Raw genomic sequence first — 20432 nt, 5'->3', positions numbered from 1 at the left:
GACATTTCAATGTGCTAAAAATACTCATTCATAATAACTGCAATATACTTCCTAAAGTCACAGCATATTTACTGGCTTTACAGAAATAAATTCATTAAAACGTTAAATACACATACATGAACTCTATTATTATTATTATTATTATTATTATTAAACAGGATTTATATAGCGCCAACATATTACGCAGCGCTTGTACATGAACTCTATTACCTGACAAATAATTTGTAATTGTATTCGGCCAGACTTGTGATGCAGTGAACTCTGCCGGATGCAAAGCCAGGACAGTGACATCGCAATTCTTTATTGCAATAAATATTTTTGTCACCAACCTGCCTCCAATCTGTGCTGAGACAATAAAGAAGAAGCAGCACACTAATCTATTTGCATGTTCAAACAACTGACAGATTGTGCAAAGAAATAGGGGCCCTGACTGACATTATGCTAGTCCTCTGTAAATTTCAGGCATGGGCAAACTACAGTCAGTTGGGCTTTTTAATCTGGCCTGTCAAATATTGGTAAAAAAAAAAAAAAAAAATTTGTCCTTTGGCAAAAAAAAAATACAAAAATACAAAAAAAGGGGGTGACCAACAACACTATTTCCACTGAAATGTCATGTAAGTTTCCTTTTACTTTTAGGTAATGGCTTTTATACATAATTTATATCAGCTCATGCAAACACTCCCATCCATATAATACTGGCCTGGCCGATCTGTCAAACTTTAAAACTCATGACCCCTAAGCCAAAAAGTTTTCCACCCCTGGCATATCTAGATTTAATAAATAAATGATTAGAATTCACATGTGGGTTTAACACCTTTTTTATATGCGCCTTAAGATATGATTGTCAGGGAGTGCAAGATGCCGCCTGAAATGAATGCAAACCTGTGAGCACAACACCGCTAAACGCACAGATCTTCACTTTACACGCTTTTTCACCTTAATATTGCATCTGTGTACTCCTCTGAAGGAGAACACCACACAGAAAAAGAAGACAGTCCAGGCTGGATGAGAATACTTGTGTTTGTGTTTAATATGTTCTAAGAGCAGATTTATGTAAGCTTTAACATGTGCAAGACAGTTCTGGATATTGTTATATAAACCAACTCATACAGCATGAGTCAAAGAACAGACTGCTGGCTGGAAGGACACGGAAAGGTAAACAAAAACTGTTTTACAAAGGAACATTTAACATGACAAAAGGATTCCCTGAGCACTATGAGTTTTCCCAGGACAAAACAGAAAAAGAAAGGATTGCCTTACTGAGAGGTGGGCTAGTTTTCCACTAGTACAAGAGGCACTAAACGTTCTACAAGGGACAAAGATATGAAAACAGGGAGCCTTTCTAACAACCACCAGCTAGGAGGCGCTATATCAGTCCATGTAGCACCATGTACAGGGCAAAAGATGCTAATGTGCACTCTGAGCAACACAGTCAGAACTGATAAAGGCGGGTTCAAAGCTTCCAGTGATCTGCTGCTGTCCTGGCACCCCCCTGGAACATATGTCTACGCAGTCATATGAAAGATCATTTTACAAGTGTGCATTTATAACAAATTGCAATGACTGAATGTATAAATGATGATTCTATTGTGCTTTAGGCAGAAATAATGTAATAGAAAATAAAATTAAGAAAATAAATTAAAAATAGGAAAATAAATTAAGAAATAAACAGAAAAAAAGGATAATACAGTCTGGCATAACATACAATGAAAATTCCTTATTGCCCATGCAATTGCCATACGTTATTTCCCTAATGCAAGGTCACCTGTGTATTTCACACAGTACACTGGGACTGTAGAAGCTGTTACGCACAGGTTGGTAATATTCTGTTTAGAGGTAAAACTTAACATGTGAAAGCATTTATCGCTTACAGGTTTTTAGTCAGGTCAGGTGTTCCTAGTTTGTATAATCAGCAACTAGAAGCTTATCTCCTGCTCTCAATGTATTACTGGAGACATTAGAGGGACTTTTCTGGTAGGCACAAGCTCTGAGGAAAAAGTAAAAATCATCTTCATGTACCTGAATTTGTAGCAAAGATTCTGTTACTGAAAGCAAAAACGGTGTGGCAAATCTTTTGAAACAGATGGGAAATTTTGACTTTAATTTTGCTTTCAAAGAAAGTGTAACAGAAGAACCTTAAATGGTGCTGCATTCTGTAGCTTTCCTACATCAGGTCTGCCCTATCCAGTGCCATGTTCTCTCTGCAAACGTCAGCTTTCCAGAAAATTGCCTGGCACAAGCACAGGTTGCAGATGGAGCAATGAAGAAGATAATGGGGGCTACCAGTGAATGCACTAAATAGGATGACCGAGACTGTCACAATCTTTTACAAAGTTTTCCTATTTGCAGAGTGCATAAATGATGGACAAATCGAGTCCCAGGCATCATTTTAAATAAGTGCCACAATTCTGTCACCATTTTTAAAACCTGAACCCAAATGGTTCTGTACTGGAATCTTTGGCTGTCAGTGATAGCAGTGTTTTAACATTCATCCCAGCAAGTAAATACTGATCAGCTCCTCGGCTTTCAATCATCTGTACTCTGTAGCAAACTGATTTTTTATATTTATGAATAAATAAGAAATTCCAATAATTTAAATTGGGATCTACTGTAATCTCTGGCAGGCACCTTGGAGAAAGAAAGGCAAGTGCGAGTTTTTTGTTTTTGGTTTAGTTCCGCTTTAATAGGAGGGCCAACCTCCTGTGTGTACAGCACTTGTTCATGCATCGTGCAGTGCTAGTCGTTGGAAAGGATCGTGAAATATCCTTTCCAAAGACTAATATTTCACGTGTGTATGAGGATTAAGTTATATTCAGCCAGCGAGATTTGAAAACTACTGAGATAAGGCTATATTATTCCTATTTGTATGTTAAAATTTGGTTAACTGAGCTCCATATTTTAGTGGCCAAAAAGGTTGTGCTAATCACATAATCTGTGTTAGGAATTACAAATAAATAAAAAAAAAAAAATTAAAAAAGAATAAAGGTAAGTTATTTTGGCCCAAACCTTATAAAATTATCGGTGAAAAAAAACAATTTAGGGGCAGAAGTCAGGAGGAAAAGGTAAAAACTAGAGGGAGAAAAAAGCTTTGAAGAAAACGGACAATGCTGCTGGAATTTAAGCAAAGATGGTACAAGAGATGGTCACTTTTATATTCAACTTCACCTGCACATTTTCTTCCGTGACTTTAATTTCTGCAGTGTAAACATAGTCAACAAGTAACTTCAGGGTCCATCCATCCACTTCTTTGATGCGGACTCTCTTTGCTCGGCTTTCACTCATCTCACCTGGAACAGAAAAACAAACACTAATAACTATTAAAAAATAGTTCTTTATTAATAACTTGAACATCTTAAAGAAAAACAATGAAAAGACATAATAGAAATGACTACTCACAGCATCAGAATTACAACACCAGTGTACTGCCTCATAAGTAACTACAGGAACTTCAAGATATGAATCTAGTAAAAGACATATTGGTTCTTTAGTGATGTACAGATCACAAAATGTATGTATTGATCATTGATGGGCATTATTTTAATACAGTTTAGTATGATGCACAAAATTGCCTTTTTTTTTTTATTGTAATATTATGCATTGAACTCTAGGTTTTCTTTTATATACAAATATTCAAACTAAACCCAGGTATCCTGATGAACACAGCACCCTGATGATGACAGAAGAACATAACTGGGGGTTGATTTTACCCAGCAGGGGCAAAAATAGCAACAAAAACTTGTCAAAGTTATTAAACTTTATATTCCCATACAACATGAGCGCTATCAAACATCCATTAAAACACATGTCTAACAGTGATAACAGTGAGCGCTATCAAACATCCATTAAAACACATGTCTAAATACTCCTTTTGCTTATTGTTTGGGGATCTAGTGGGAAATCCCCTCTCAGTTTTGGAGGCCATGTTATCACTATAACCCTTTTTCATTCTAAAATAAAAAAAAATATTTAGCCTTTGTACAGCTGGTTGCAAACAGCAAGACACGAATCTATGAATGAAGTCTCATCTTGTTTAGCATTGTCTTAACGCAAGATAGAATATTTAAACACTCGCTATTTGGGGCAGGGTCCTCTCCTCCTGTGTCACTGTCTGTATTCGTCTGTCATTTGTAACACCTATTTAATATACAATGCTGCGTAATATGTTGGCCCTATATAAATCCTGATATATATATATATATATATATATATATATATATATATATATACACACACATACTTACTTATGTCCTGTCTGAGGAGAAAGTAGTTGTGTTTGCAAGCTCTTCCTGGCAATGCGCATGTGTGCATTTAAACCATTTATTTTAAAGTTAAGAATACCTTTGTAAAGCATTACAGGAGACGTGAAAAAGTCAACATCCTGGATGAGAAAATCTCCTGTCTGTGCCTCCTCCCCTACATCAAAGCAGAATAGGGAAACTTCCTAATATATGTAATATGCAGAGGGTAATTTTCTTGTTTACACAAGCCCACCCATTGCATACTAAAGAGGAGAACAAACTAGGAGGCAAACATACAAATCCCTAAATGCATGGATATTAGAAGCATACCTATAAAAAAGGAAGGCTTCTCTTCAGAAAGGGTTACAGATATTCTCAAATGGCAAAGGCTAGTTTTCTGACAGGGAGATAAACTGTGGTTAATGACGTTTAATTCAGTTCATGTTGCGGTACAGAAGGCAGGGTAAATCTTTAACCTTTGTTAGAAAAAGCCACATTCAAATGTCAAGTGATGTGGAGACCATTTACATAACAGAAATTGGCAAGGCACTAACATTTATGCTTAAAACACAACTGAAGCTTGGTAGAATAATAATGTAAAGTGTATTGTGCAGGTGTTTAGATAGTCCAGTACCGAGCACCTACTGGGAAAATGCCTTAGGCATAACACAAAAAGTACACAGACATGTTCCTCATAGGCTGCTGCTCGAGGATCTCTGTTGTGTGGCAATTTATGGAACACAAAGAAACGCAAACTGAAAATCCAGCTAACCTTGACACTTCAGACAAAGTAATACTTCCACCTGCTAATTCATATTTTTAAACTGACGTCCATACAGTGTTGCTAGGGAGACTGTAAAATATCACGATTCCAAAAACAAGCAGATGATTTGAAACTGACAGATGGACAAGTGTGTCTGCAATACACGATCAGATTCTAGGTGTCTGCCTTTTAAAGCTGTCACAAACACGGAAAAGCTTGCCGAACAGCTTCAGACTTCTAAACATTACGGTGACATCAGAACACCGCTCATTTTCTTCTAAGAGCAGCGTGCAAAATGTGACAAGAGGGATGAGAATGTAGATGAAACTAGAAGCACATTCATAAATACATCATCCACTAAAACCAGTGATAAACCCTAATAAATAATCACTTTTCAAGTCACGTTCAAAAACTGTAAAAATGGTTGTAATGTAAAATACTCTATTTAAGCATTTAAAGAATGTAAGCATCTGTGACATGGATACTAGGGAGCCGATTATGGACAAAGATACTGTAATAAACCTTTACCTAGAAACACACACATCATATACATATATACACACAGATATCATGTGTATGACACCACGAACTACACCTGTCACTGCGTACCTCTGCTTTTATTATTGGAAGATCACTTGCTGGAATTCTGACACTTATCCAACACATTTCCAGCATACTGGTTGTGAGTCTGTGATGCCAAAGTACTGAAATCAGATGCAGCCAATTGTCTAGTATTTTCAGATCGGGGCCACAATGGCTAAGGTACTAAGGTACAGACACTTCCAGCACCTTACATGTTCACTTTGTTTAAGCTAACCAGATTCTGCAAGCAAAGCTGAAAAGTAAAAATGTGACATAGGCCAATATCTTTTTGGCAGTCCAGGTTTTCTTGTATATGTTCTACAAGAACTATACATAAACAGCCACTTTATTTATTTATTTATTATATATAACTAGCAAACGTAACAATGGTGAAGGCCATTTCATTTTTTCGTGCATTTTGGTTTAAACATGTGATTTTGATCTACATACAGTAATGGAGATTTCTGGCAAGGTAAAGCATTGGTAATAAACAGAAATAAAGTAAAACATTAACTCAGTCCATTAACTGAAAAGAACCCCAGTAACAATTTAACTACAATACCATGATGCAATATTCTATACTTCACTGATTACATTACGTTTTTCCACCTACAGTTTGAGCAGCAACTCTCAATCACTTATTCTTGAGATTTATATATACAGATATTTTTGATTTTTTTTTTTTTTTTGACAAAGAAAATTGCACCGCTAAAAACAAAAAAGGTGCAGAGCTTCAGATTCCATTTAGGTGCAGCCCATCCAGTGCTCAGTGATGTGCACACGCTCTAAAAAGCCAAAAGAACGGACTATTCCTGAATATCAGAAATAAATAACCCAAAATGTAAGGCTACATTTATTCCTCTTTTGGTATACAGACTTCCTTGGATCATACAATGTACACATGGTGCAGAAGGTTAATATAATTTTCCCTACTAAAACACAAATGTATGGATTGGCATTTTCCTACAAAAAGGGTATGCTATGGTTTTGGGGGGAAACAAAAAGAAAAATCAAACAGTACTTAGAGACATAATAAACTTATAATATAAAAAAGTTATATATTACAAGCCTATACTGAACTTTAATGAGAGGTACACTATAAGGTGCCACATACCACAAGGTAAACGAAAACCAGTATCCAATGAATTATAAATTACACCAGGGTATTCCAATCAGGTATCCATACAAATTCCCATGGATTGGTTCTCTTTTTATTCCAAATAGATATTTGACACACCAGGCATTACAGATGAAAGTATTTGCCAAGATAGAGAGTGTATATCCCATTAGCAAGGAAAGTGTTCTCAGATCTGTTGCACTGTGTGTCTTACATTTGGCTATTACCTCCTACCATAGGAAAACAAAGTAGAAAAGGAAAATGTAGGGCAACTGTGGGGGAGTAAGTTTAAAGTTAATCTGTATCTCTTGACCAACATGGGCAAAGATTCCCTTTAGGCTGGGTCTACACAAACTTTTTAAAAACGTATGTAAACGTTCCTACTGCGTTTATATACATTTTTTAGCGTTTTAAAGCCTCCTGGAAAATGTCTATGCCGCGTTTCCCCACGGTTTTAACGCGTTGACATTTCAAGAGCTGGTAAACGCAGGAAAACGTCCCATTGTTTACTCACGTTGTTGGGCGTTTTCCAGTGTTAACCACGCATTTTAATTTTTGAAACGTTGCAAGCAATGTTATAGATAAAGCTCATAAACGTGCCTCAAGGAAACGTCCTGGTGTAGATTGGCCGATTGGAATGCATGGGAATTTCAAACATGGGCTTTTAAAGCCTCAGGTTAAACGCTGGGGAAAACGTCCGTGTAAACTAAGCCTTAATGATATAAGAATGCAGAATATTAAGGCTTTTTGTAATACGATGTATTTCTTTACACCCTGCTGAAGCAAACAGAGTTCCTTACATCTCAGTTCAGTTCATCAATGTGTATATAGTGCCCTTGGTTCTTCAGGGTAGCCCACAGCTTAGAACAGTGGGAACGTCTCTAGCTTCGACTACATAAACATATATTTTAAAAGCCATCTATTTTGCTACAATATATGACAGTGGTGCAATATTAGTATAAGTTCAGGGTGAAAATAGGCCATTTTCTGTACTTTGCATGATCTCTGACATGAACCTCTGATTTTCTATTTGGAAAGATAAATAAAAGCTGTTTATAGTAGAGTTAAGAAGCTGCCCAGTTTTCAGCAGAAAAACCAAACAATAAAAAGCTGCCAGGGGTTCTATCATTCTTCTACTTAAATCATCATGAATCATGCATAACCAGTATGTAAAATGTTACGATACAAGCTGACAAAAAAAAGGAACAGAGTTGGGAGGTGTACTTGGAGTAGCCTAGTTTTTCCTTACACTTCATAGTGCAGCCAACAGCTAGCAATGAAAAAGTAAACATTGGCACCACACCCCAGTTTGTTCAGCACAGGAAGCCAGATTTATCTTATCCGTTGTGAAGAGGGAAAAAGTTGTAAAGAAAAAAACTAACCCCAACACGAAAGCTGCTTTAGTATAATTGCAAACTCAGTCTAATAAAAAGTCCCTAAAGTAGAACTCCAGGTCAGTGAGAAAACACGAATGCTAAAAATGACTGTGCCACCATAAATTTATATTTGGCTGCCAGTCATTTTGTAGATGTTTTTTCCACGTATTTTGAAGTAGAATTTGCTTTAGCTCTACTCATAGTACTTTATTGTAATAGGGCAGTGGGAAAGTATTAGAACCCCTGTATGAGTTTTAATGTATTCCAAGATTTCCTTTGCATACTGTCGATGACAAGGGTTTTACGGAAAAAGTACAATACCAAGTCAGCTTTAGGTTCTTGCACCTCTCTGTGTTCTCATCAAAAACAGAACCTGGGTGGTCGTAAAAAGGGCGGGTAACTCCCTATATCTTGTTCAGCTTTCTAGTGCTCGCTCCCTTAATGTATCCCAGTTTCCCAGCGTTCCTGCATGGTATTCCAGCTTCTCAATGCCCATGTTTGAACTTCCAGCTCCCTCGTGCTCCTATACAGTGTCCATGCTTACTAGTGCCCTATGATTTATAAATAATGTATGAAGCAAATCTACCATCTGTAACATCAGGATTCTCTTGATCTTTTGAGCTGTAGCTCTGTGACTTCCCACTCTCTAAAGAGTAAGCGGCTCTATATATAAAGTTTTTAGTGAGTGATGGCAGTCATAGGTGAGAAGTCATGCTGTGGCTGATACTGAGAAAAGAGGGGATATGGAGGGAAAAAAGTCACCAAACAGCATTTTCTATGCGTTATTGTAACCATATTCTCCAGTGCTGAAAGTCCATCTATAAAGGTGGGATCAAGTAGAGGAGTCACCATCAGCATTGGGTAAAGCAGCCAGGTGGCTTTTTTATTATTATTATTATTATACAGTATTTTTATAGCGCCATCATATTACGCAGCGCTGTACAGAGTCCATAGTTGTGTCACTAACTGTCCCTCAAAGGAGCTCACAATCTAATGTCCCTACTATAGTCATATGTCATTAATGTAGTCTAGGTCAATTTAGGGGGAAGCCAATGAACCTAACTGCATGTTTTTGGGATGTGGGAGGAAACCGGAGTACCCGGAGGAAACCCACGCAGACACGGGGAGAACCTGCAAACTCCATGCAGATAGTGTCCTGGCTGGGATTCGAACCTAGGACCTAGCGCTGCAAAGGCCAGAGTGCTAACCCCTTAGCCACCGGCTTTAATGATTTATATAAAAATTGGTTCTAAATCAAAAAGTTTGTTTTCTTTTTTGGAGGGGGACTATGCAAGGGGTGTCAAACTCTTCTTAACAGACTAGTGATGTAGGAAAATCTAGCCAGTGGGACAGAAAAAAAAACAAACAAATAAAAAAAAATATATTAATGGGGCACCAACCCTCAGCTCCAAACAAATTAGAGCTAGAATAATGTGCGTTTAACATCTGCCCGGAGTTCAGCTTTCACTGACAGACTTATGTAAAATGTATTCCTTGACTCTCATAACACGTGTGGATGTAATAGGCCTTTGACATAATATGAGAAATATTCTCCCAAATAAAAGGTTACAAATAAAATTCAGTACCTGTAAACATTGCATGGAAATACGGACTGCATGCTGCCAGAACCACTTTATGAGCAGCTATCTCCACATCTTCAGCCACTATTGTCACATCGCACAACAAATTCTCACTGTGAGTAAAAATAAAGTTAATTAATGGGTGTATAGCAAACAGACATATAAGAAACACAATCTTACAGTGACGTTAGATTGGGGCTACCTTCAAATTTACCAGCACTATATTTTTTATAACACAGAAAGGTGTCTGTCATACTAAAATGTATGGAGAATTCCCAAGACAGATCCACAAAACTTGACATGACTGCCTTGATTTTTAGTCTGAGCTGCCAGTATTTGTCCTGTTTTGATTAAGTGCCTATAGGACAAAACAGAATATCTTTGCACCTAGCCGATTCCAAAATTATTTAGAACAATTTGTGGGTGGAAAAAAAAACAGTAAATATAGCAATAACCTTAGTATTTACAATCATGCCATGTGTCTGACAAGATGTGCCAGAAAATAGTTTTCTCCAATCAACTACACACATACACACACACACAATTATGTATTTGATATATATTTTGTACACTGTTTTTGTCTCCCTACTGACAGAAGCTGTGGCTTTAACAATTATCAGTTGCTATCATCGTCGTCGGTCATCACTGTCAAGATGTCAGCTGTCAAGGTCAAAATCTTTTTATCTGAATTTGACTGTTATTTACTGTTTATATGATATAGAAAGTAAATAAATCTGAGGAACACACAACTCTTCATACCAAGCTGTAAATTAAGGCACCTTAAGACAGGTGTCTGGCAACATGATCATCCTGCTTATCTAACCCCACACATGGGGATGCTCATTATCTCAAAACAAACAAATAACATTTTTAAGCTTTAAAAAAAATAAAAATAAATAACGCTTTGAGACCACAAAAAGTCAATAGGAACAAGTTTTCTATACAAAGTGGGTAAAAGCAGGTTGAACCAGAGAGACCTGCATAGAACAAGGCACAGTCATTTTTAAAGACGTTTGCATGCAATACTAAATCTACCAAAACAAGAAGCCAGCAAAGTTCAGCACTGAGGTTAACAAGAAACTAATTTCTAGTCAGTAGTATTTTACCTACTTTGTAAGTTTTTAAACTGATTTTAACAGGTAACATGTCACAATCACACATATGGCGCCAGCCTCATTGTTACAGAAGTAATTATTTACTTGTACAAGAGATTCCCAAAGCACTACTGTTTAGCTAGAGACAATTCAGGAAAAATAAAAGCACCAATGCCTTTTGAGAGCCAAGAATAACCATGGTTTTGAATTACATTTGTTTGCACCACTAACTTGACAACATGGCAGATCTCTAACGTAAAAACATTTTGAGCACAGCCCACCCCAGATGATAAGGGTATAGTGAAGGTATTGTACCAACAAACTAACATATAACAAATGGCTGTTTTTCACGGATTGGTACATTGTGCTGGGGGTGCTGTAGGATGTATGAAAGTGTGTGCAGATACAAATGTACAAAAATCCATGGTACGAATTAGAAAGTGTTTTATCAAAAATATGATTCCAATGATCGTTATGAGGATTTATTCAGACAAAACAAAAATAATTAAAATTTTGCTTTCTGGCCAAAAAAAAAAAAAAAAGAGTGGTATGCATTAACAATGTTGGAAATTTTTCCCTCTAACAACTCCCAAGGCCAATGAGCCATCTTTATCAGATTTAAATTCTGAGACCAATATTTCAGCTTGCCTTCTTAATGTAAAGTGCTAATAAAAACATAGAGCTCGCTCGCATGCTCTTTATGTCTTTATCTATGCCTCTTATACAGGAGACTATTATAATACAAGTATGAAACAGGTTTTCCCTTTTTAGTCATAGGACGAGTTGCTATGAATAATAGATGATAAAATTAGTCTCCGTTTTCTCATACCCAATTGTCCCAGCACTGCTAGATTAGAAAAATTATCAGGGCTGAGATTCCCATGAAGGTGATGAATATAAAAGGATTTTGTTCTTCTCACTATACATACTGAATATAATATACAGAAAAAAGAAGTTTACTCTAGCTGTTTCTAACAAAATTTCTACTTGACTAGCCACAGATATGCTTTTGATTAAAAAAAAGAGCAACAGTGGATACAAAAGAAAGATAAATGTTTAAAAACTGTATTTGTAGAAAGAAAACAAACACATTTAGGCAATTTTCACAATGGCATGTTCAATTTAAAGATTGTGTTTTGTGATCTGTTCAAAACAATAAACATTAAAGATATGTTACATTTATACAGTAATAACACTACTAGAAAACTAACAGCATACAAGCTACCAAAGTAGCTGATGGGTTCTGCATAATGCACTCATATTAGCTATTTATACATATATGCACATTTGCATATACATTTGTGATTTTCACAGTTCCCAATCACATATTCTATAAATAAACATATCCCCTAAAAACACCTTTAATGAAATATACAGATGTGTTAAAAGCTTTTTTTTCTGCCTATTTTGACTTTGTCTGATATAACACTCAGCATATACAATCAGCTTCTAAGAGAATTACATTCAGAAGCAACATTAAAAGCAAGATGTGCTAAAAAAAGAAATTCTGAAGGTTACTAGATCAATTTATTTAGAGCAATTTTCATAAATATTATTACTTCAACAAAATAGGTATTACTTAAAGCTGGACTTTAAGATAAAGGTATTTTTTCACAGCACCCCCCCACAAGCAAAGTCTAATATATATATTTTTTGTTTAAGTAATAAAGCAATTGACTGAAATCTTAACATTTATTACATATGTGGTCTTGTTTGCCAGTCAATTTCCTTGGAGTTTTCTTGGAAGTCATATTACCTAAACATACATCATTACTCACAATACAACATTTTACACTGCCATCTCTTTATAATGTAAAATATTTTCTCAATTTGAAAGCTATCCCACTCCTGGTGACTTCTATGGCTTAACTGAAAGTTCACCTTCCCTTCTCTGGAGTACGTTCCTGGAGAATATAATAAGGAGCCATTCAGACAGTGAGCATTCCCCTAGCGACTTTTCCAAAGGTGAATATGAAAAGGCAAACACATGATGTTTTACCTTAGAGCAGTGGGGTCTTCGGATAAAAAACTGGGGAGGGTTGAGTAGTACTTCATCACATTGTGCGGCTCCACTAAATAGTCAGTGTTTCGTGCAACATGAACCCATTGCTATAGAAGGTGTAAAACACTGGCTGTTACATGATATACAAATAGGGTTAACCTCAAAATAAGGGATTATATGTTTGTCTCACATTTCTTAATTTGAAGCATTAGGATAAGCCACTCCTTTCTTTTATTCAGCCATGGGCTGAGCTGCTGCTTTTAAAGCTGCTCACTGTCAAATGTACCTGTAACATCCCATAGCCTTCAGAGTGGTCAGAGTGGTGCAGGAACAGTTCTGACTACCCTCATAAAGAATATTGGGCAATCTATGAAGAAATATACCTGGCCAAACTTATGCCTAATGGTCATGTAGAGGGCAGTATAGAAATGCTGCAAGCTGCTGGCTTGGCTCAGTGGTAACTAAAATAGACCTGATAGGTTTTTGTAACCTGTCCAAATTGTTTTTTTCTTTAGCGTGTCACCTAATCTACCCAAGATCAGGGACTAGTTCAATTATATTGAACAGAATGGTGTTCTTTGGTCATAGCTAAATAGTGGAAAATGAAAAGCACATATTAAAAACAAAAGAACAAATACAATACCTTCGCAGTTCGTTCATAACTTTGAAAGCCTTCCTAGTGTGGCGCGGATTTACAGTTACAGGGCAGAACTTTTCTGAGCTCTCTTTCACTTCCACAGGCTTCTGTTGGCATATTTTAGTGTTTCTGAAAGAAAAAATAAATTGCTTTAAGTTTCACACAGCAGTATGGTAACCTGTTTGTAGGTAATAAGCAATTCACACATGCAATACAAATACAGAACTGAATGTGTAATCAGTCAGCAACAAACCACTCTACAAGAAACACTGATAAATGGCAAATCAGCATCTAAGTACACTACATGAAGGGATGATAAATGTCAAATTGGCACAAGAAGTCAGATAACAATTTCTATTCAGTGATTCACTGAAAAGTTCCCTTTAAGATGACCGAGTTGCGTTTTCTTTTTTACCTTAAAGCCAAATGACAAAAAATGAAAAACGTGTGAAGTACAAAAAATATTGTAAGAAAATTTAGGAAGACATTCACAAGGAAGATGATTTAGCTAAACACCTTCCCCCCCACCCCTTCTCCAGAATACCATGGTCAGTCTAGTGAATCCCCCAAAATGTCCCTATGTTTACAGAGGAACTAGATTCCTACTTTGAACACCTGGTGATCAGACAGGTTTTTATTGCATAAAGGGAAAGGTGATTTCCATTCTGCATGAATGAATTAACTAATTTGCTCTAGTGCAGGAGTTATGTCATCCCGGTCAATCAAGATGAGCGAAGACATTTCCTTAAAAATGGCGGTATTCTGCAATGGAGTGGGAACAGATGAATATTGCAGGTTTAGTTCCGCTTTAAAGTTTATGTATCGTCTATCCCCCCACCCCTCTTTTTAGTTTTGGTTTAAGTGGGGAAAGGATAAAGCTCATATTAGGTGAATTTCCCTTTTCCTTGTCTGAGAGATTAACTTAAAAGGAAAGAGGTCTCCTAATAAGAAAATAATTCCCACCTTAGACATGCAATGTCTAACATTTGTGACTTTTCATCATATTACACTTACTAAACATTGCTAAGCCAGTTTTCCCGGGCACCAAAAAAAAAAAAAAAAACGTCCAAGTTCCAACATTCAATAATGAGCCCCTAATAATCTAGCCCACACTAGATTGGTAAATTCTTGTACTTCCTATGTAACCTCACTCGAGTATCTAGCTCATAAAATGATTTCCAGATTGGTCCAGTTATTCTAGACCTGATTTTTGTGACACATTTCCCATTCTTGTAACATACATAGCAATGTCATACATGATTACTTTATTGCTATCTAAAATGTCATCTATGCCATTAAATAAGTCACTCATTAACCTGTCGCAGTTTTTTCTTCTAAGCAGTAACTACATTTACACCAATGTTATTAGAGTCATGATGGTATGCAATACTTTCCATTTTACCCAAAAATCCAGCTTATAAATACATTTATTCAATCTATATTCTGTTATTCAGGAAAAAAATGCCCTTGTTATACTTTTAGTGTAAACCAAATATGTAAAACGCCTGTAACAATCATAAATTTCACCATATCCCAAAACACACATTTCCTTTTGTTTGTACACACACACATGCACATCTGCCAATGATGACAATAAAAAAGTGAATTTTCTCCCAATATTTCCTAAACACATCACTAAGCGTGCTTATCAAAACAGGACTGACAGGACTTACTGCTCAAAGGCTGGGATTGAAGTGTTTTACATGGAAGAGAAATATAAACAAGCAACTAAACTACAGTGGAAAAGAATGCCTTAGTGGACAATTTTTTTGCAATTCTGTATAGCCATTTCTATTATCCATTTTGCTAATCTTTCTCAACCAGCAATATAGGAGGCATTCTTCCTACGGACCTCCATACCAATGAACTGGGGATATGGCAGTTAAAGCTGGGACTTCCTAAGATCTGTAACTCGAAAAGTTATTTCAAGATTAAAAAACTCTTCTTATAGATAGGCCTGACAAACAAAACAGCCACCTCCAATACTTCCTGCAAACTCTTTTCTGTTTACCAACTGAGCACAGTCAAAAACCTAACTCAATTCAATCTCTGACTTCGCTGTAAAGGAACACAATTGTGGGATCATCATTCTGCCTTCTCCTACCATCAGCGGGTTCTATGAGGTAGACGCTGAAAACATGAAGATCCCTCATGATTCCGGGGTCACCGACTGTCGTTGAGCAAAGTCCATAAAGCTAATATTAAGACAGATTGCAATACTTTATTAGCTGCAGGTAAAACGCATTATTATTATTATTACATAACTGGCTAAAGTACAACTTTTAAATAGTAACTGAAGTTATTACCACACAACAGTGCCTATATAGTGATATATAATTTAGGTAGCCCCGAACCAGGGTTCTCGGGTAGGAAAATAATTATTTAAATCAAACTAATAATTAGAAAGGTCACCCCCCACAGTCCAGAGTAGCAGTGAAAGACAGAAAGCAGTAGGCAGCACTTTACATCCACTGACCATGTTAGACGACTATTTCCATATCAGCCAAAGCAGGTATTCAGGGCTCCCAGGGAGCTATACAAATATAGCAATCCATTGTGCAGACTTCAAAGCCCTGGTATATATAAACAACCAGCAAAGGGAGTAAAAAAGTGTCTGAGAATCTCAATGCACAGGTACCACTGGATGAGACAGCAAAAGGATTAGGTTAAACAACATTAAAGTTTTATTGGCAGCCTCTCTAGGAATTACATTTCCAACAAAAAGTGAGTATCACCACATACAACTATCCTGGAGAGGTAAGATGCTTACAAATGCTCTTTCCTGACTGGTTGCCCCGATATATGGGTAAGTATTTACCAGCACTGGAAAGCACTAATATCAATGTTGGCCTTTGTGCATTTAAATGTGGATGGAAAAACAATAAATATAAAAAATAATAGAGGGAAGCAGAATAGGGACAGGACAAAAATCTCTGCAACAGCATACTGTTTAAGGCCTGTTTCACACCTGTGCAGTGATGCTTGTAACAAATGTTGGTGCATTGCAGTGCAATTCATTTAAATGAAGCCGCTGCCTGACCCCACTGCATTGCAGCACAGAGTACAATACACATCCATGCAGCCACATATATGGGAACCCAGCCTAAGTCTCTCAGGTACAACAAAAGATGTCCTAGAGGAAAGCTGCCTGAGGAAACTAGAGATGAAGAAACTGTCTGAGTATACTACAAGCTAACAATATATCATGAATGTAAAGCTAAAGTTCTGCTTTGAAAAAACAACTCGCCTGGTTGCAATTTTTTTATTTTTGAGTTTAGTTTTGCTCCATCCATGTCCATCCAAAGCAATATTTTTTGGGTCAGCTAAAGCATGTGTGTTGAATATGACTGCCAGGATGCTAACATCTGATGTTACTTAGAGCATACCTAAACTCACTTCAAGGTAAAAATACTATTTGTTTGGCCCACCCACCGCCTAGGCGATCGAGAATGAATTGGAGCGCAGAGCCTAGAGACCTATATTACGCATCCTGGGAGGCTCTTGGGTGCTCCTTCTGTGCATGTGCCAAGTAATAGCATCAGCATTATGTGTGTGATCACTGCTCTTCATCATGTGATAACAACAATAATCCCCAATATGATTCCTTGCTTGTAAATAAAACAGATAGGTTCAATCAAAAAATCCTAGATGGCTGTCATAATAATGAAGCAGACTGAATACTTTTGCTGCTGACTGCAGATTAGGAATTTTAGATTTTCTCTAAAATGTTCTAGGTTAGAAAACAACAACTGGAAAAAAAGCAAGGCAACGAACAATATTAGGATGCAAAGCCAACATGTTTACCTCAATTCAGTTTTCATTTACAGTAATTTTATAACAGGAGACATATGAGGGCTGCTACTGCTGACCTTCTGTTAGTGCTAGGTGTCTGGCTTTAAAACTATTAGGTAGAAGGGACACAGACAAGAGAAAGTAAAAAAAAAAGTTCTTTATTGCTGTTGTCTCAGTGTTATATGAGCAGCAACAGACAATTAGCACTACCACAAAGAGAACCAAATGTCTCCTGACAGGTTCTCTAAACAAAAAAAGCCTGTCAGGACACACAGCTGTCTTTGCCAACTGGGTTTTAGGTGCAAGTTCCAGGAATGTCATGCTCATCCGTGTTTCACCAACTTTCCTTTTCAATAAATCTAAATAGAAGAGTATAAACATAACTAAAAAAAAACCAAAAAGGATAAAGTTACAATGATAAAGAGACCAGACTTCCAGCACAATAGATGAACAGAGCAATGCAATAATTAAAGAATGTCAGGTCATACTTATAAACAAAGACACAAAATGATCTAACACCAATTTTCATTTACTGAAAGATGTGCAAATAATGTGTCAAGGCACCCAATGTGCTAATTCCATTCCAGTGGCTTACTTGGGGGTGGATTTATATTCATGTACCTTGGTAAAACATGTGTATTACAACAATGCATATTAATCCAAATGTTTGTGCAATAATAGCTTTATGCTGTGGTGTCTTTAAATGTCAAATCAATGCAGACAGCACTCACAACATCTGCATTTTAAATCACTGTGTTGGGTTTATTATATTTAAGTTGCATTGCGTGGACAACCCATTCATAATAAATAGGTCGGCATAACACAATACACCCCTATATATTATGTGCCTGGCTTAAAATTTTAGTTAGGATAAGAATGGCTAGATTATAGCATGGAGCATCATTAACAAGACAGCGATTCAAAGCCCCATATTTCTACCTTTACAGGTTCCCTTTTAAGGAAACCTGTCACCAAGGAAACGTTCCTTTACATCTACATTTAGGAACACCGGTATTCCTACACCAGGCATGCCTTAAAAGCAAATAATGACTTCTACCATAAAACAAAGTCATGGCACCGGGCACAATGTACCCCTCTAAGGAAAGCAGATTATATTGTAGGATGTTCTGGGGCATGCCACAACTCAGACGTGAAACTATTATTTGGTTATTGAGGTTTGCTTTAAAACCTTTTGCCGAATTCTGAATTCTACAGAGATCTGCCCATCTCGGTCATAAAGGAGGCTCCATTGCATGTGAAGATGTAAACTTTGTAAGCTAGCCACAGAGCTTCATTAATCTTGTTTAAGTTATTCTCTAAAATAACACATTCCACATTCAGCTTTTGGCTTTATATTTCAAAGTACAAAACAAAAGGAAATTGTGGAGATACCAGAGACTGAAATAGTGACAAACTACATGCAGAAGTCACAGATTCTAGAAGCAGCTGCGGGACAAAGACACCGAGGTCTGAAAGAACGTCACTGGCAGTTCAAGTGAGGAAAACCGTGTCTATTTGTAAAGAGAAGTGTTACCAGCTCCTACAAGAGAGCCTGTGCCGCTCATCGAGCTGCCCCCACATCATGCAGAGGTCGTAAAACACATCAGGCATCACATGTGCATAGAAGAACAAATCACAGGCCAAGAATTACTAAAGAAATTGCTTCTCCAAAGGTCATACAAACATGTTTTTCTGCAGAGGAAAACCGATTCATCTCTTTCTTCCCACATAACAGGAATGCCTGATGTACTCTGCCCAACAGGAAGCACATGGCACATCCTGGAACAAGCTTCACTTCCACCACCAAGAAATGCAGCTACAGATGTCAGGAAATATACAGAAACCCACCAGCTCATAAGGTCATTTTGAAATTATAACTATTAATCAAATTAAAATGTTAGTTCCCCCACCTCCTAGATTGTAAACTCTTCGCGGCAGGGTCCTCTCCTCCTCCTGTGTTACTGTTTGTATTCGTCTGTCGTTTGCAACTCCTATTTAATGTACAGCGCTGCATAATATGTTGACGCTATATTAATCCTGTTTAATAATAAGAAATTATCAAAATATCCTGAAAATGACAAATATGGGCACCCTTCTGAATTTTCCTGACCAGCTGCTGTTGGTGTACGGATACTGGTGGTGTAGAATTTCATGGCCATATGTTACCAACAACTGGATCACTAAAATTAAAATGCTACATTACACAGCATGCTATGAATAATAAATATTACCATATGAGAGCAATTGGAAGCTTCTCTTGTAAATGTGATAAGGCCTAATGTGGTTATAGGTAATGACCACAGAGAGTTCATACAAGGGCGGTGGAGCTGGGATCATGGGGCAATGGCTCCCACAGGAATTCATCAAATGCTGTCCACAATAGCATACAAGCCTGTCACTGACATATATTATATAAATCCCCAAACACTAATAAAAGGGACCATGGACTCCCATGTGTGAGCTACTTTCCTACATACATGATGTGCCCTGCTGAATTCACAGTTCTAGCACTGGAGACTATAATTATTAAACAGTATTTATATAGAACCAACATATTACACAGAGCTGTACATTAAATAGGGGTTGCGAATGACAGACAGAGAGGACTCTGCCCCGAAGAGCTTACAATCTATGGAAGCAGCACATCATCACCTTAAAGTGCAGTTGGAGGAAATGTCCTGAAAAACGTAGATGTAGGCTGCCATCGTTAATCACAGTGTTCTCCCCAGAATTATTTTTTCAGCTGGGTGGGGAAAAGCTGTAGCTGTGAGGTTGAAAAATAGGAAGGAAAAAAAGTTAGTGTTCCAGTTTTTGTTGCTATAGGAACCCAATAACCCCCCATAATTCTGCCAGCTGTCCACTGCCCCCCTATTGTTTGTTACAACTTTCTAATGCTCACCCCCTCTTAGTATGTCACTTCTTTACACGTATCACAGCTGTCCAGTGCCCCAGTATTGTGAACTAACTAACCAGCGACCACCCAGGTTCACCTGGCTGGAAGGGGCTGGGGGGAACATTGTATCATTCTGGAAATATTAGTCACCTGCAGGGAGATTTCCCTTTACTTGCTTCCCTGTAGACACAACAAGAAATGCAAATTACAAAAGAGTCACTGGAACATGTTTTCCCATTGGATGATTTCCCCTTTATTCCTGTCCTGACATCATCTCCTTTTTACTACTGGTGGCAATGATTACCAGGAAAATTAATATTGGAAGAAGCACAATAAAACCTAACAGGTATTCTATCCC

The 20432-nt window shown here is 37.2% G+C and overlaps 1 protein-coding gene across 1 annotated transcript in view; it reads right to left on the bottom strand.

The window, feature by feature from the left end:
• KLHL2 (kelch like family member 2) overlaps positions 1 to 19852 on the bottom strand; it is a 56685-nt gene extending 36833 nt beyond the window's left edge. The window contains exons 1-4 of the mRNA XM_072406843.1: positions 19834 to 19852; positions 13396 to 13518; positions 9663 to 9769; positions 3166 to 3287 (exon numbers count right to left, since the gene is read on the bottom strand). Coding sequence (XP_072262944.1) covers positions 3166 to 3287; positions 9663 to 9769; positions 13396 to 13412 — 246 coding nt within the window. The 5' untranslated portion in view covers positions 13413 to 13518; positions 19834 to 19852. The remainder of the gene's footprint in view (positions 1 to 3165; positions 3288 to 9662; positions 9770 to 13395; positions 13519 to 19833) is intronic.
• Between the last annotated feature and the right edge of the window lie 580 nt (positions 19853 to 20432).

This window comes from Pyxicephalus adspersus, chromosome 3 (assembly GCF_032062135.1).
Source record: "Pyxicephalus adspersus chromosome 3, UCB_Pads_2.0, whole genome shotgun sequence".
Lineage (NCBI taxonomy): Eukaryota > Metazoa > Chordata > Amphibia > Anura > Pyxicephalidae > Pyxicephalus > Pyxicephalus adspersus.
This window is presented reverse-complemented; position numbering and strand designations above follow the sequence as displayed.